Source organism: Camelus ferus, chromosome 5 (genome assembly GCF_009834535.1).
Source record: "Camelus ferus isolate YT-003-E chromosome 5, BCGSAC_Cfer_1.0, whole genome shotgun sequence".
Lineage (NCBI taxonomy): Eukaryota > Metazoa > Chordata > Mammalia > Artiodactyla > Camelidae > Camelus > Camelus ferus.
This window is the reverse complement of record NC_045700.1, coordinates 34,501,974-34,519,791: the sequence shown is the minus strand read 5'-3', so window position 1 is coordinate 34,519,791 and position 17,818 is coordinate 34,501,974. Positions and strand designations below refer to the sequence as shown.

At 33.7% G+C, this 17,818-nt stretch overlaps 1 protein-coding gene across 1 annotated transcript in view; it reads left to right on the top strand.

The window, feature by feature from the left end:
* ACVR1C (activin A receptor type 1C) overlaps positions 1-17,818 on the top strand; it is a 66,415-nt gene that overhangs the window by 7,622 nt on the left and 40,975 nt on the right. The window contains exon 2 of the mRNA XM_032479490.1: positions 16,146-16,376. Coding sequence (XP_032335381.1) covers positions 16,146-16,376 — 231 coding nt within the window. The remainder of the gene's footprint in view (positions 1-16,145; positions 16,377-17,818) is intronic.

Genomic DNA, 17,818 nt, shown 5'->3' with positions numbered 1-17,818 from the left:
TATTTTTTCCTTCAATTGTTTTCTGCTCTTATTGTCATCATTTCCTTCCTCTAATTACTTTGACTTTAATTTATCCTTTTGTATTTTAGCTTCTTAAGTTGGTACCTTAGATCAAGAGTCAGCAAACTTTTTCTTAAAGGGTCAGATAGTATATATTTTAGTCTTAGTGGCCATACAGCCTCTTAATTCTGCCATCATAATATAAAGTTGGGCATAGACAATACACAAATAGGTGTTGTTGTGTTTCAATAAAACTTTATTTATAAGTGGGACAGCCAGTGGGCCATAGTTTGCTGATAGTTTGAAGTCTGTTCTCTCTGATATTAATATAACCATACCAACTTTCTTATGCTTTATATTTACATTTATTTTTTTCTCCATCCTTGTACTTGCAACCTATCTGTATCTTTATATTAGAAATGTACCCTTTGTATATAACATGTAATTGGTTCTTGATTTTTATCCTTTAACTATTTGACAATGTCAGCCTATTTGAGTGGTTATCCAATTAATATTTAAAGAAATTATTGATACAGATTTAAGCCTACCATCTTACTATTTCTCTCCTCTTTCTGTTGTTCCTCTGTTTCTTCCCTTTTGCCCTCTTTTTGTGTAATCATTTTTTGGGTATTCACTTATTTCACTTATTGATTTATTTACTCTCACTTTTAATTATTATTTTTTAGTGGTTAGTCTAGACCTAACTACATTCTTTCTTAACTTAATGTTTATTTTGAGTCAATGCAGTACTATTTCATACACCGCTCTTTACAGCTGATACTGCATTCTTCCTACTTTACTCCCCTCTATCCTGTGACACCTCCCACTTTAATATAAAGTCCATATAACAATATGATTGCATTTACCAAGAGTATGATTATATTAATATTAACAGAAATTTACTAGAAACACAAAAAATCAAATAAAAAACCTTACTGCCCAGAGACAGAGCACTCAATAGAATCTGATTTAGATACAATGCAGACATTAGAACTATCATACGTGGGATTAAAAATAACTAGATTAGAAGCTGTGGTGGAAAAGGTGAAAAATATGCATAAACAGATGTGGTATTTTAGCAGAAATATAGAATGTAGGAAGATGTCAAATGGAAATGCTAGATATGAAAACATGAAAATAAGAATGCTCGTGATGTGCTTATCAGTAGACTCAACACAGCCAAGGAAAGAATTATGAACTTGAAGACAGAACAATAAAATTACCTTATAATTATGTAATTATATATTATAAAGTCATTACACTAAAATGGAAGATGTCAGGAGGTAAAGAGGAAATAATGAAAACAAAAACAGAGCATCCAAGAGCTGTAATACAGTATCAAGTGGTATAACACATGTGTAAATGGAATCCTAGATGGAAAAGAGAATGGGATAGAAAAAATGTCTGATGAGACTGGTTAATAACTTTCCAAATATTAATGAAAGTCATCAAGTCACCAACCACAGAGGCTCAAAGAAGCCCAAGCAAGAGAAATACCTCTCTTCCCAAATTCCACACTGTTAGATATATCATACAAACTGATGAGATTCAAAGATAAAGAGTAAATCTTGAAGGAAGCCCTATAAAGGAAGCCCTTGAAAATAGACCTATAACATACAAAGGAACAAAGTTAAGAATTACAGTGGACTTCATTATCCCAGGAATGCAGATTTTTCAATATCTGCAAATCAGTCAAAAGTGATATACCACATTAAGAAATTGAAGAACAAAAACCATATGATTATCCTAATAGATGCAGAAAAACTTTTAAAAAATTCAACATCCATTTATGATAAAAATGCTTCAGAACATGGGCATGGAGGGATCATGCCTCAACATAATAAAGGCCATATATGGCAAACCCACAGCCAACATCATATTCAATGGTGCAAAGCTGAGAACATTTCCTCTAAGATCAGGAACAAGACAAGGATGCCCACTCTCACCACTTTTATCCAACATGGTTTTGGAAGTCCTAACCACAGCAATCAGAGAAGAAAAAGGAAATAAAAAGAACCCAAATTGGAAAGGAAGAAGTAAAACTGTCACTGTTTGCAAACAATATGATACACAGAAATTCCTAAAGATGCCACCAGAAAACTACTAGAGTTCATCAGTGAATTCTGTACTGTTGCAGGATCCAAAATTAATATACAGAAGCCTGTTGCATTTCAATACACTAACAGGGAAACATCAGAAAGAGAAATTAAGGAAACAATCCCACTTACCATCGCATCAAAAAGAATAAAATACCTAGGAATAAACCTACCTAAGGAGACAAAAAACCTGTACTCCAAAAACTAAGACACTGATGAAAGAAATTGAAGATGACACAAACATATGGAAAGATATACTATGTTCTTGGATTGGAAGAATGAATATTGTTAAAGTGACCATATTACCCACGACAATCTACAAATTCAATGCAATCCCTATCAAATTACCAATGGCATTTTTCACATAACTGGAGCAAAAAATGTTAAAATTTGTATTTTAACAAATAAACATAAAAGACCCTGACTAGCCAAAACAATGTTGAGAAAGAAGAAGAGAGCTGGAGTTTTCAATGAACAATGCTGGAATAATAGGCAAAAAAAAAAAAAAAAAAAAAAGAAGAAGGAACAAAAGAACTTCAAAACGTGCCTTGTAAGCTGTAATTGTTAAGTCAGAATGGATCATGGACTTAAAAATAAAACCCAAAACTATAAAAACTTCTAATAGAAAACATAGAAGAAAACCTTCTGACCTTGGGTTAGGCAACATTTCTTAGATAAGAGTATCAAAAGTATGATCCATTAAAGGAAATATTAATAAACTAGACTTTATCAAAATTAAAAACTTCTATTCCTTGAAAGATGCTAAAAGAATGAAAAGATAAGTCAAAAGCTGGGAGATAATATTTTCAAGACACATATTTGATAAAACACTTGAGTCAGAATATATGAAGACTTAGGACTCAGTAACAAGGAAACAAAGAACCCAATAAGAAGTGGGCAAAAGATTTGAACAGATATAAGGAAGAGATTTGGACAGAAATAAGCACACCAAAAATGAGGAAATGCTTATTGAAATCACAATGACATACCCCTGCACACCTATGGCTGAAACAAACACATAACAGTAACAAACAAAACAAAACAAAACCAAAGACTGCAACTTTCATACATTATTGGTGGAAATGTAAAATCTTACAGCCACTTTGAAAAACACTGGTAACTTTCTATAAAGTTAAACACACACTTTCTATAAAACTTAGTAATCCCACTCCTGGATATTTAGAGAAGGGAAATGAAATTTATCTCATATAAAATATATATATTAATGTTTATTACAGGCTCACTCCTAATCAGCAAAAACTGGGGGGGGGGGGGGGAATGTCCTTTAGTGAATGGATCAACAAACTCTGGAAACTTCATTCAATGCACTATTAATATATACAACAACAGGAATGAATTTCAAATACCATAAAGCAAATGACAAGAACCAGAATCAAAAGGCCACCTTCATTTGACATTCTAAAAAAGGTAAATGTATAAGAACAAAAAAACATTGCTTGCCATGGGCTAGGGCAGCAGGAGGAGTTGTCTAAAAGGGTGTATGAGGAAATCTGGTGGGGTGGGGTGATTGAACTGCAGTTGTCAAAACTCATGAGACTGTATACTAAAAAGCGTGAATGTTACCTATGTAAAATACATGTCAATAAACTTGACCCTCCTCCCCAAATTGTAGGGCATGTATAAGAAGTCTTATATAAATTAGGAAGTCAGCAGATAAATGTTCAAATTGGTTAATCAAGAATAGCACTATATTTTTAGAGTTAATGTCCTAAAATAATGTTCTAGAAGCAAGAACAAAAATAGTTAAAAGTGGGTGCATCTGGGAAGTTTGACTGGAGAGAAAAGGGTCACTAGACAGATTCTTTTCATTTTAATTCTTTTTTTTTTTTTACCACTTGCATTTATGACATTGATTAAACCAACAAGAAAATTTTACATTGCAAATAATTGATTTACTTTTGTTATATCTTCCACGTAAGTAAGGGATTTCTGTATGTATTAAAATGTTTTTTTTGTGTGTATCATCTTCAGTGTGTAAAATGGCATAAGGTAGATAGAAATGAAATCAAATTAGTATAAATAAGGCTGTGTTTCATCCATTAGCATGGAGTAAGTGATTTCTTCTGTTAGCAAAGGAAATTACAACTGAGGGACATTATCCATACATAGATAAAGCCTGTTGTAAATGTGGCATTGCTCACCTGCTGTTTTAGGTGAAAGCGTTTGATTCAACTTGAAAGGTCATTTGTCACCTACAAGAGAGCACTTATGGGCTGCTTTGGCTCTTTCTGTTGGTTTACTATAGCATTAAGCTTGCTTATGGAGAATTTTGCTTACATCTGCAGTCTATACACAGACCCATTAATGCATTAACACACCTTATTTTGCTGAGTCAGGATAGAGGTACCCCTTGTTTAGTACAGTGTCATGCACACAGTGGGCAGTCAGCATTTTCTTGGTTGTCTTCTACACGGTCAGGGAAAGTTACATGCCTATTTTGATCACCTTCTAAGACAAATTAAAAGATGAGAGGAAAAGTCATAGAAAGATAATCAGGCTAGGCTAGTCTGTTGGTTTATGTCCCTGAGATCAGCAAAGTTTCTGGTGTAGAGTGGGAGTCATTATGTGGTATTTATGTATCTGAATTTTCAGGGATAACCCTGCTTTCAAATATGCTAGCCTGTTTTCAGAGCACAAATTACAGTTCTTGGACTTGAAAATAGAGTGGCTATAAGCAGTGGGGTGACATGGCAGCATGCATGTGGGTGAATACCAGACTCCACCATCAGTGTTACTTTAAAGGCACATGCAGAAGAGCCGACTGAAGTTCTCCCTGTGATATCCTCAGTGGCTCCTATGAACTAAATATTTTGACAGAGCAAGAATTGATGTTAACAAAATCTTGTTAATTTCTGATTATAGCATTAATATATGTTCATTATAGGAAATTAGGAGAAAGTGTTGAAAAATGTGAAAATCATCTCTAGTTTGACACCTCAGAGATAACCACTATTAATATTTTGATATATTTCCTTCTAGTCTTTATTATATATGCAAATTAAGATCATATTCTATATGTTTTATCATTCTACATTTCATTTAATATTTATAGTGAGCTATTTCTACTCTAAATACTATTAAAACAGAATATTATGCCATCATACTTATTATCAAAATTTATTTAAGCATTTTGATTTGGTGTTATTTAGATTGTTTCTATTTTTTATTTTTGTATATAATAACTCTGCAATGGAAATTTTAAATAAAATTTTGTTTTTCTGATTATTTCATATAGAGAAAGTGGAAATACAAGCACAAAGATCATTAACATTTTTAAGACTCTTGAGACAAATATGTCAGATTGTACTCCCAAAAGTTTGTACCAAATGGTACTTCAGCAACTGTGCACAAAGATGAAATTTAATTGATCCCCTGTCATCATTTCTGGGTGTTATAATTTATAAAATAATTTTAAATAAAATAATTGTCTGTTTTGATTATTGATGAGATTAAACCTTTTGATGTTTATTGATGGTTTTTATTTCTCTGTTCATCTACTTTGTTCATTCTTCTATTGACATATTTGTCTTTTCCAAATTTATTTTTCAAATTCAAGAAATCTTTGATTGAGAAAGGGGGAAAATTAGTGTAATAACCAGTATGAGACTTAATATTCTAGATACTTTTACTCTTTGATCATGCTCAGATGCCAAAGTTTGGGTTTTTGTTTTCTTTTTTTAAACAAAAAGAATATTATGCCATCATATTTATTATATATTGTCTGTTTAGTTTTGGAGCTGCTGATTATATCACCATAGTGGGACAGTTTCTCTACCAAAGAAGAAGTTAATGAAAGCCAGAAAATTTTGTCAGAAACACTCAAAGTTGTTTACAAGGAGTGTGACTTGGGCTTTGAATGTTGAATTCCGATCCGCCCATAACTTATAATAGCAGGAACTTAATTTTTAGGTTTTTGTTTTAACATCTGCTGTGTGTCAAACGTTTTACATAAAATACCTCTTTCAAACATAAAAACCTCTTGGGCTTGAAATTATTATCCTTGCTTCACCAGTGCATAGTCACATGCAGAGAGGTGGAGAGACTTCTGGGCCAAGCTGGCCTAGCCGTGGCTCAGGATTTCAGCTTCCGATGTATAGTCTTCTGAAGCACGGGGTCTTTTCACTACACCTCGCTGAATTCCCCCAATGTTTAACTCTAATGAACAGAGCTACAAAGAAAGGGTTTTTGTGGTTTTTTGTGTTTTTTTTTTTTTTTTTTTTGCTATACCTTTTTGTTTTTGTATTGTTTTATACTGGCTTATCACAGCAGAAGCAGCAAAACTCGGGATGGCTGCCTTAGACTTTCCTTTTTTTCTGGCTTAATATGAATTCTCTGAGACTTCTCTGAGCTCCTTTAATTTCTTTCTTGTATTTCTTCACTTTTCTGTCTTGAAGTAGATTTGTGTAGCTGACAAAAGTAAGCAATTATTTTCATCAATAATGCTTTGATAAACAAAAGGAAAATACAATTCCAGGGAAAGCCATGTAACCACTTTCTAGAGCAGCTATGATAAATCCCTAGAAGTCTGAGAATTACATATAATTTTTAAATTATAGATTTAAAAATTCTGTCTCCCACTCCTCAGCTCCCATTCCTTCCCCATCTTCTTTGAACAGAGGAGCAGTTAATGCTGCCCATTTTATGCCTGTACAATATGAGTTCTTCATAGTACCCAAGCTAAACCTTTGAATTTGGGGGTCAGTGTTAGGAAGAGGCCCAGTTGGGATCAGCCTTAAAGAAAACTTTCCTGTTAAAGCATTTGCCCTCCTCTTCCCCTTTCAACTCTTCACTTGCCAGTCTATTTTTAGTTAGAGCAGCTTCTTACTTTGGATCATTTCTTTTTATTTCTAGATTGAGAATTAACTATTCCTTACCATATCTGATCATAGAAATGAATAACTGTGGATAGTGATAAAAACTTCTGACAAGTGAGTCCTTGAGAACTCAGAGGACTTTAATTTTTCAATTTTCTTTGCTACTTTCTTTCTAAACTTGAGACAATTTTGTCTCTTTTTCTATCTGCGTATTCTTTTAGCCCTGTAGTTTGACTATTCATTATTAGTTTTTTTCTTTATTGATTGTTTTTCATTGCTACCTTTAAATAAGTCAGAGCTTCCTTAGGTTTTAAGACTTTACCTTTTATCAACATTTTGTATTTTATTTCATCTTTCACAAATAGATTAAATATGTCACTTGCTCCTGTTCTCCTTTCACCACCAAATTCTCTGTAATCCTCTCCCATTTGATTTCTACTCCACTTCATGGAGATTGAAAACACAAAACTAGGTTTCTGTGACTCAGTGAATTTCCACAGTATGAATTCCATGATAATACACTTCAGTCTTTATCAGACTGATAAAATAGTCTCCTGAATAAGTTTCTTTGTGAACTATGATTCTGGGACAATGACTTCTTTGTTCTCTTGGTGTGGAGTCACTCCTATTGCTCTTTCTGATATTGCATGGTGGCCATTGATGCATTCACCTCTTAGAGTCATAGAACTTTAGAACTGGGGGGTACACTGGAGATCATCTAATTGATTTCTTTCTTGGATGGATCAGTTGAGATCAGAGAAGTCTCAAACACCAGGTTAATATAACTAGGATCAACCCCTACCCCCAATCTCCTAACTTGGGTCCAAAATACACTGGACTGAATCAGAACTCCTGGGCCATTCTTTTCTTTATGTAGGTTCATTTCTCCATGCAACAGAGTAGGAATCTCTGCTTATCACTACAAGATGTTGCTGGAATTCATATCCTTCAAGAGTTGGTTATAATTGGTAATAATTTCTCATGGAAACAATATTAAACTTACATGATGTGTTCCTGATCAGGAGTTCATCATCAAGTAAATCATAGATTTGAGAAGGAGTATATTGAACACAGATCAGTAATAATTCAAAAATCACCATGTCCAAGAAAATAGACCTAAATATGCAGGTTGATCAAATACAGGGTTAATATCTGTGCCCCAATACTGGTTGAAGCATTACAAAGTCAGTCTCTGGCAGGTGGACATTTGCCTAGAGTCAGCTCGCCGAGTTGAGTCCACAAGGCCCAACAGTCCATTTCCTGAGCAAGGAAATCCCTTCTTAGCCAAACACTGGTCTCTCACTCTTAGTTTTCTTTGTAGCTTGGGGTGGGCAGCCATTATTATTCAGCTTTACTCAGTTTTCTGAAACAGTCCATATTGAAGAAAATTAGCACTATGGAATTTTGCCTCATCCATTTAAGAGAACATTCCTATGTGGATTGTGGCCATGGATCATGGATTTTGGAACAAATACAGGAACAGGTTGAACACTCCAGTTCTACTTTCTGATGCACAGTTCCCCCTCAAATTAACAATTTGTATCAGGAAAAGACAAAAGAAATGTAACACTATAAAATATGATTATACTTTTCAACATTTGAAAATTTAAAAAGATATCCTTGATCTTGGTAAGATTCATTCTTAAATCTGTGGTTTGTATCCTCCTTTACTTGGTTGGTATTATAGTTCCTTTTCTTTTTTGGAAATGATGGTAATAGAAGGTGCTTCCCCCCACCCCCACCCACCACCACCCCAGTATTCTTCCTTGGGAAAGTAGAAATTTAGTTCAACCCTTGATTAAGTCCCAAAATTATTTTTGAAATTTTATAGGTGGGTGATATCCCCAAATCTGGTAACCACTACTATCAAGTATGATTGTATGTTCACATCAACGTAATAGCTCTATGGCCAACAGGATCTAAATGCAAATAGTAATAAGTATTAAAGACTTAGTTACCAATTTTTGTTTTCTTATAATTTGGAAAGACTTCACTAGTAATATTTGGATAGCTGGAATCTTTTGGTGCAAGCAAGAGATTTCTCTTAATAAATTCCTATGTAGCAAGCAGTTTTCAAAGCCTTTCCCCTAGGATAGAGCCATGATATTCAAGGAAGTTAGAGAGCAGAGGACCACTTTTCCAATGGAGAAGCACATTCACATCACCACTGTGTTGATTTGTTTCTAGGTGAGCTATGTGTTTTATTTCAAATAATAGAAAACTAAGAGTGTCTGATTTCTATGTTAAATTAAAAAAGATACGAGTTTTTAAAATGCTTGAAAAACGCTACTCCAGAATTGAGGTCATTCTGTAAAAAGTAGCCCACATCCTTTCTCTGTTGCTACTAGATGGTACCCGGGATCACCAGGAAAGTGTCCCAGGAGTAAGGCTCTCTCTGAGGGCGGGGGGTGAAGCCAGCCAGAGGTGACAGGGTCTGGGATTCACTTACGCCAATGCCTGTCTGAGCACTTAAAATTGTGTTTATAGCTAGAATTCAACTATGAAGAGTTATTACAGAAAAAAGACTAGAAGAAAATATACCACAATGAGAATATTATGGGGTTTTGAGTCTTTTTATGAGTTCAGCTATCCTACATTCTTCTGTACTTTGCAGTTTTTTATAATGTTTAATTTAATGTATGTTTATTGGGCTTTTCTCATATGCCATACCCACTTCTAGATATTGGGGATATGATGGTAGATAAGGTAGGAAAAGATCCCTGTTTTCATGGAATTTTCATTCTACTGAAAGTAGTATAATAATTTCAGTTAGTACCAGATTAAATTGCAGTTAGTACCAGAAAGGATGGAGAGCAGATCATTTGTCAAGAGGAGTCTGTGAAGACTTCTTTGAGGTGGTGATGTTCAAGCTGAGATCTGAAGAATTAAAAGGAAAGAAAGAACATGACAAGCAAAGCAACAGTCTGAGCAAAGGCCATGAAGTGGGAAATAACTTGTTATTTAGAGCTACAAAAAGGAGACCAGTGTGTTTGGGGGGGCTTAGTTGTAAGAAATGAGGTTCAAAGATTGAGAAGAATCCAGACCTACTAGCCTATTAAATCATAGTAATGATTGTGGATTTTAGTTTGTAAAATGCAATTGGAATCCATTGAGAATCACTCGTCTCCTAAGCAGAAGGCAATACAAAATCTGAAGACTTGAAGGAACAACTTGATAAGGAACCACTTAGGCTGCCAAGACAAAAAAATAACTTCTCAAATTCAGCAAAGATTATGGGAGGGTAGCAGAAGAAATATATCGTGCGATTAAGAACAGCCTTTTTTTTTTTTTTTGATATGATGATTTGAAATGGAAGACCCCAAATAAGGTCAGTCCTTTTCTTCTTTACATTGCTACAATCAAAGTCTAAAGTTGTGGTCATGTCTGTACTGGGATTGAGGAATTAGTCAAGAGTCTGGCTGTCTAGCCCAACTCAGAAAGGCTGTGAACTCTCCCTCTACTTCCCAAAAATATCATGCTGATATTGGAAAGAACTTTAGGTTCTCAGATGATAAATATAAAGCAAGATAAATCATCTTTAATATTGACTGGAGAAATTTTGTTGGATTATAAACCACTAGGATCCACCAATCCACTGAAATATCAGTGTGTGAATTTGGGGATGCAAAGCAGTCTTTCACTGGGTGTTCATATTTCTAACTTCAGCTGTCTCTTTATCTATCATAAATAAGATAACCCTAAAGTTACTTATATTGAGAAATGTGACCTGAGCTCAGAGCAACAGAGGGCTGTAAAACCAGAGGAGTCTTCAGAAATCCTCTAATCTACTACCTGACCTTATGATATTTCAGATGAGGAGTTTAAGATGTGGAGAAATTGAGAAACTTGTCTGAAGTCTTAGGTGGTTTATGGTAGAGATGGGCTGAAACCTGTGTTCATTTAGTGCTGCTTTTAGATTGAGGACATTCAAAATGGCTAGTACTAAAATTCAGCATGTGCTGAACTCTTCCTAAATTGAACCCTGCAGCTGGAGGTGAAAGTAGTTCTTCTGGACAGAATCCCTTCTGTTCAGATGGTTCCATTCCTTCTCAGCTGGGAGGATGAGGCCTTCTTGAATAGGGAACATAACTGCCACTTGCACAAAGGAACAATTTTCCTTCATGCTGAATATATAGGCCTATATTGTAGGAATTCTGAATTTCTTTGGATACATCTAGGCAAATAGAATTTATAGAAGTTGAATTTGGCCAAAAGCTGGAAAGTTGAATTTATTGAAAGCTCATTTGGCCAAAAAGTTTGCATTTATATTACTCATATTTTATTAATGCTACTTTCTTTATTTATTCTATTTTTCCTTACCATGAGGAGAGACAAATGCTTTGAAATGACCACATGACAAAAAAATAAAGTTTTGAAAAGGAATAGAAAGGGAAGACAAATCTTTGCCTGGTTTCCCTTGACCCTGTCTGGCTTTACTTCACAGACAGTAGTGTTAGTTGTCCTGGCTCCTTTTCTGTTGCTGTACTTTCATACTCAGCATACTGATGAGCTTGAATTGTTTCTTTGTTAACTCTGGAGTCTGAAATTGATGTAAGGCAGGAGGTCAAATTTGGGACATTTTTCTGAATTAAAAAATATTTTGTGTTTAATGTCTTGCTCCAAAATTGAAATTGAATCAGCTAATGTCTGGAAAAGAGGAAAGAGTATGTGTCAGAAATTAATGTGAAGCACTGGCTAGTAGATATTTTAGCATATAGATCCAAAATGTAGGAAACCAGCTTATTGAAAATAGTATCTAATTCGAAACAACTAATATTTCCCAGCCAACTATTAGTAAGGATGGCACGCAAATGCAAGTGATGCATTTGGCTCTTTTTTGTACTCTGATAGTTTTACGGCTCTAAACACCAGGGTGTGCTTGCCATCACATGTAAATATGGATGAACATTTATTTTCTGGTTGATTAGGAATGTGCACATCCTTTGGTTTCATGTGGGTAACAGATGTCTTGTGGGTAACAGATGTCTTGGCTCTTATAGACTAATTGGCAAAAAGGGGGAAGGAGAGGATAATTAAAAGGGTGGAAGGAGACACAAGAAAAGTACAATCTTCCTTGTAGGGAAAAATCTAATAGACCTCCTTATTACGGATAATTACCTTCTTCTTCAACTTTCCACATGACTCAAGTACAGTATAATGGGAAAGTATAAAATGAAAAAAACTAAGTCTGACCTGTTGTCTGCTAACAACCAGATTTTTCCTGTTATGGGATATTCTAGTATAATTGACTCAACATCATTTAAAAAAAAATATGAACACATGCCTCGTCACTAATGGTAACCTATCCTTTAATTGACAACACTGAGGTTCTACATTCAACCTTGCATTTTCCATTTCCCACCAATCCACTGTGTGCAAGACTGAATATGTTGTAGGTTATGTGTTAGATATACATCATAGGTTCCTTTTGGTTTGCTGTTTCTTCTCTGTCAGTCTACAGTACAGCCAATTGACCTGAAATAATGAGAACATTTAGCAATTGTTGAAAGCCATTATCGTCAACAAATTCTCAATTTTGTCAGTGTTTGCCATCGTGCAAAATTTAAAGTAAGGTGTCATTTACTGTGTCTTAACTATATCACCTCGGTGTGTATTATTATTCTTCTGACTGGTACCTTTTACTTTAAACTGAAGGAAATTTTTATAGCCTGCTAAACCTTCAGTGAGTATACACGTTACTCCTTGATAAGAACTGTTATGTAATCATTTTTATAAGGAGTTAATAGTGCTTCCAAGAGAAAGCATCAGATTAGGTACTTAGAAGCTTATACTTAATACAAAACTTAAACAGAAAGATAAGATTATTTAAACTACATGTAAGACATATGATACAAATTTTTATTTGACCATCTGTCTCACAAAATAGTAGGTAGAATTTGTTTAAAAAGGTAATCAAGACAATAAAGATCAAAATCTCAATTGCCAATCATTAAGTAATTATTAATTTCTTTTTGCTGTATTAGGATTATTTTTTATTCTAAAAATAGAATATTTTATTGTATATAAAATATGAATTTTATGAGTTATATTTTATTCACAGTTTCTAGAAACTGGTGAGGTGGGAGAATGGGTTTTGTATGCATCTTTTTTAAAAATGTCAGCTTTGGTAGGATAGAAACAACATTGTTTGAGTAGTCTAATGATTGCCACATAAATTCAATCACTTAATCTTTTTGAGCCTCATTTCATTAACTGTAAAATGAAGAAAGTGACAGCCAACTCCTATAGTTGTATCAGGAATTATAAGCAATGATATGCACACGTGAAACTAACATATGTTTAGTTGTTGAGTGCTTTTATGGTTGTCTTCATTCAGTGGATCCATATTACTTAGTTACTTGCCTCGATTTCCATGCCAGGCTTATTTATTTATTTACTGAAGTAGAGTCAGTTTACAATATGTCAATTTCTGGTGTACAGCATAATGTTTCAGTCATGCATATACATACATACATTCCTTTTCATATTATTTTTCATTATAGGTTACTACAAGATATTGAATATAATTCCCTGTGCTATGTAGTAGAAACTTGTTGTTTATCTATTTTATATATAGTATTTAGTATTTGCAAATTTCGAACTCCCAAATTATCCCTTCCCACCCCCTTTCTTTGGAAAATAGAAAATCCAAGGAGACTCTGATGAGGAGTCTGGTAACAAATGATTTGAGATTATGTGTCAGGAGAGCTATTCTTCCCAACTTCAGCCTCTTAAAATATGAGACTGAAGAATAACCACAATGGGGTAAGTTTGTTAGTTGTAAAAGAGTTTTCCATATTTTGTAATTGCAAATTTCAACAAGTTTTAAATTCGTAAAGTCATAAAACATTTGCATTCTATGAGACTTTAAGATTTCTGGACCCACTGCCCCTCCCCTGTTTCATTTCCTATTTTCAGAGGAAGGCACTAAAGCCCTGTAAGGTTAAATATCTTCTCCAAAGTCAGTCAGCAAATGAGTGACAGAGCTAGGACTGAAAACTTTGTCTTTTCCTGAATTCTTTATCTGTACTATCACCAGACAACCCTGCTGTCTGACTGGGATCTAGCGGGGACCATTAAAAGAATGAGAGCATCCAACTTACTCGGCAGTGAAGAAACAGATGCATTTCTTTGTTACGCTTTTTAAATGGTCTGTGTACCTTAGTTCATTCAGCCATTCCTCTGTGGATTACAAATATATTTTGATTCATAGGACAACTAGCTTTAACTCCTCCAGTAAAAGACGACATAGTCAGTAATATTTACATAGTACTTCCTATGTGCCAGGCATTCTTCTAAGGACTTTTTATATATTAACTATTTTATTCTCCACAACAGCACTATGAGGAGGTATATCTTATTTTTCATATAAGGAAGTGGAGGCACAGAGAAGCCAAGTAACGTCCAAGATTATAAGCAGAATTTGAAGGCTTTTGTCAGATTGGAATCAGAAGATGCTGGAGAGACATTTTGCTGTCAGAAAATGCCTCAGTGAATGGATCTTTATTATATGAGCTCTCTTTCATAAGACATTTTCAAATCACCTAGATTTTATATATCTAGCTCTACTGAATCAAAATCAATATAGATTAAAAGGTCCTACTATAGCACATCAATATCAACAAAAGATTATATTTGTTTATATTGATAATCACTGGAATAAATAGAAGAATAAGACCAAGAAGAATTTGGTCTAATGTTGATAACAAAATGGTATTTCATTTCATGATTGTAATTCCCTTAGCACACAGTAATAAAAATATTTAAAGGGATGATATTTTACTGACCAAGAAAAATTATTAAAAGTAAGGTAATTTCTACTGATCCATATGTGGTTTGTTCTTTCTTACACATGCAGTCATATAGGAATACTATCCATATTGCTTACATTGATATTTAAAGTTGAGTATAAAAATGGCCACTTATGTATCAGGTATTTTACAGGTATAAATTCAGCTCCAATTTGAATAATTAGCAATTTAAAGGCTTTGAGTAAAAATTATTGTATGGAAAAACTTTGGACATTCAGAAATTTTAGGGGGCTGTTGTGATTTAACAAAAAGTTCATTAAAATATAATACAAAAAGCTTATTCAGCACTGTTCTATTTTAAAATAATTTAATTAAATAAAATTTGAATAAATTGCAACCACTGGACTTTTCATGATGATGGATATTTTATATCAGAAGTACTCTACCACTTTGAACTTGCAAGTTAATGTGTGTATGTGGTTAGTAAGTGAAGAATGTTGAGGAAACTTGTGAAGGGAATAGATTAATATAGTAAAGTCTAGTTTTTGAAAGTTTTATTGATACAGATATATTATTCTACGATTGATGTGTTTTGCTCTATTGAATAGATGTGTTCGTTAAAAAAACATTACCAGAAGATCATGGTCTATGTTCAAATGACTCTCATTCTAAGATGTATTCTTTAGTGAAGAGGGGGAAGTATAATGGCTCATCAGTGCCTTAAAGGTACTATGACAATAACAATATTGTTAAAATGCCACAGAATATAAATGTAAATAATCACACTATTTTTAAAGCCATAAATATCTATAGTTAGGTTTGTGTTTGGCACATTCACTTTGAAGTTTAAAGGAGAAAGAGTAAATGTACAGAATACACAGGATTGTTTGGTTACTCAGGTCCTGTAACAACACTTTAATATAAGTGATCACTGTAAGTGATGCTGGACAGTGCCCCTACGTTGCTGAGTTACCATGTCCTAGCATTTAATAGCAGCTACTGATGTAGGAATGAGCTGATTGAGCTTAAAAAAGGAGGAATTTAGACAACAGATGAGGAAACTGGTTTAAAATATAGCAGCAACTGAATAAATTACTTGTAAAAATATAAACAATAGTAAATGATGATTGGGCAACCTTTCTGATAAAACACATGACAGAGAGGGAGTAACAGCATTAGCAGTTGTGTTTATCCAGTGCTATTTACTTGTTTGTTTGTTTTCGTGGGGGGCAAGGTAATTAGGTTTGTTTACTTATTTTTAATGGAGGTACTGGGGATTGAATCCAGGACTTCATGCATGCTAGGCATGCACTCTACCACTGAGCTATATACCCTCCCCTGCCCAGTGTTATTTAAATCCTCTTTCAATTTTTGTTAAGATTGAATTTCTCTATTCAAGTATTATGAAATAAATTTGCATGATGTCTTTTGTATCTGAAAGCTTTTTTCCTTACCTTTTCCAGGTTTGAAGTGTGTTTGTCTTTTGTGTGACTCTTCAAATTTTACCTGCCAAACAGAAGGAGCATGTTGGGCTTCCGTCATGCTAACCAATGGAAAGGAACAGGTGATCAAATCCTGTGTCTCTCTCCCAGAATTAAATGCACAAGTCTTCTGTCATAGTTCCAACAATGTTACCAAAACGGAATGCTGCTTCACAGATTTTTGCAACAACATAACACTGCACCTTCCAACAGGTAAGTGGTTTGTCTTTGTTCATTCCAAATTTAATTTTACTCTTGAGAAATTATAAGCATGATAGAAATCAAAATGTTTTGTTTCTTTAAATAAGAAATTCTGCTTTACAGTTCTCTCTTTCTTTGACTGGTAAAATTCTCTAGAGCCTAGCTGAGGTTGATTTTTTTTTTTAATTGCACAAGACTATCAAAACACTGACAACAGCATAACAATTTTGAAGAAATTTGTCCATGTGAATTGTATTTTTTGAAGTGATTAATGGACCTAAGATAAAATGTAAATTTTTATAGATTCCTTTAAAAGGAAGAAATTTAAATGTATATCAAGAGAAAAGAAAGAAAAAAGAGCAAAACTAAAAATAGTAGATTGCCAACTTCTATGAAGACAGAATCTTTTTTTCATGGGTAACTTCTGCATATCTTCTTTGCCCACACTCAAGTGAGAGCACTCATTAGCAGAAAGACAGATAGAATGGAATTTGATCTTTATTGTACAGATATATTCCCGCCTTTCCCTCAATTTCATTGAGTTTTATCCTAATTTACAAAATACAAAATCTTAATCTCACCTTTTATCAGTAATCTGGTATCTGAAACTTTGGGTGTTATTAAGATGCAAGTAATTAAAATTAAAAATAATTTATAACATGAAAATATCCTGCTCATACATTTTTTAAAATTTTATTAATACAGTAATAATTCAGTGCTTATTGATATGTTAATACTATATACAGATACATATTCTTTCTTACAAATTAACATTTTAAGGTACTGTTATCCAATCTCAATTATTACTATATCAGTATTCTACTATAGTATTTTTAACCTATTTTTTTTTTAGTAAATTAACTGCTCTTCCCCCCTCCTTTTTTTTTTTTTAACTGAAAAACATTTAGTTTATGCAGAAACTTGGCATTATTACCACAAATGAAAAACCAGTTTGCTTGCCATAAAGAGAAGATAACTACACAAATAAATAAACAAAGGTACCAACTACATTACTATTAGCTATTTTGTATTTTCTTTTTGTTTAAAAGAGAGAATAAAGTGGTGTTAAAGTCATAGTAGCATGAAATGATACATAATGATACATAATCAGAAAAACTAAGAGAACTAGAGAAGAAATCCTTGTGTGATTCAATGTTATTTAGTATTGTGTTTGTTTACCACTCCAGTTTATGTTAAGAACCCTTAAAATCATTTCATGTACCACCTCTAATACATGTCCCACTCTTTGAGGGTATTCTAAGGCATTATCCTATATGTAACAACCTCAGAAGTCATACTTGGCATATTTCATTCCCCAAAGCTACTTTCAGTCTTGGATTTTAGACCATACTTATTCTGTCTCAGGTTGTATTGACTTCTTTGGTTTGGTTGTGACCTGGTAGCTATTCTGATACAAGAATTTTACTTTCCTTTTAGAATCAGTTTGATACTTT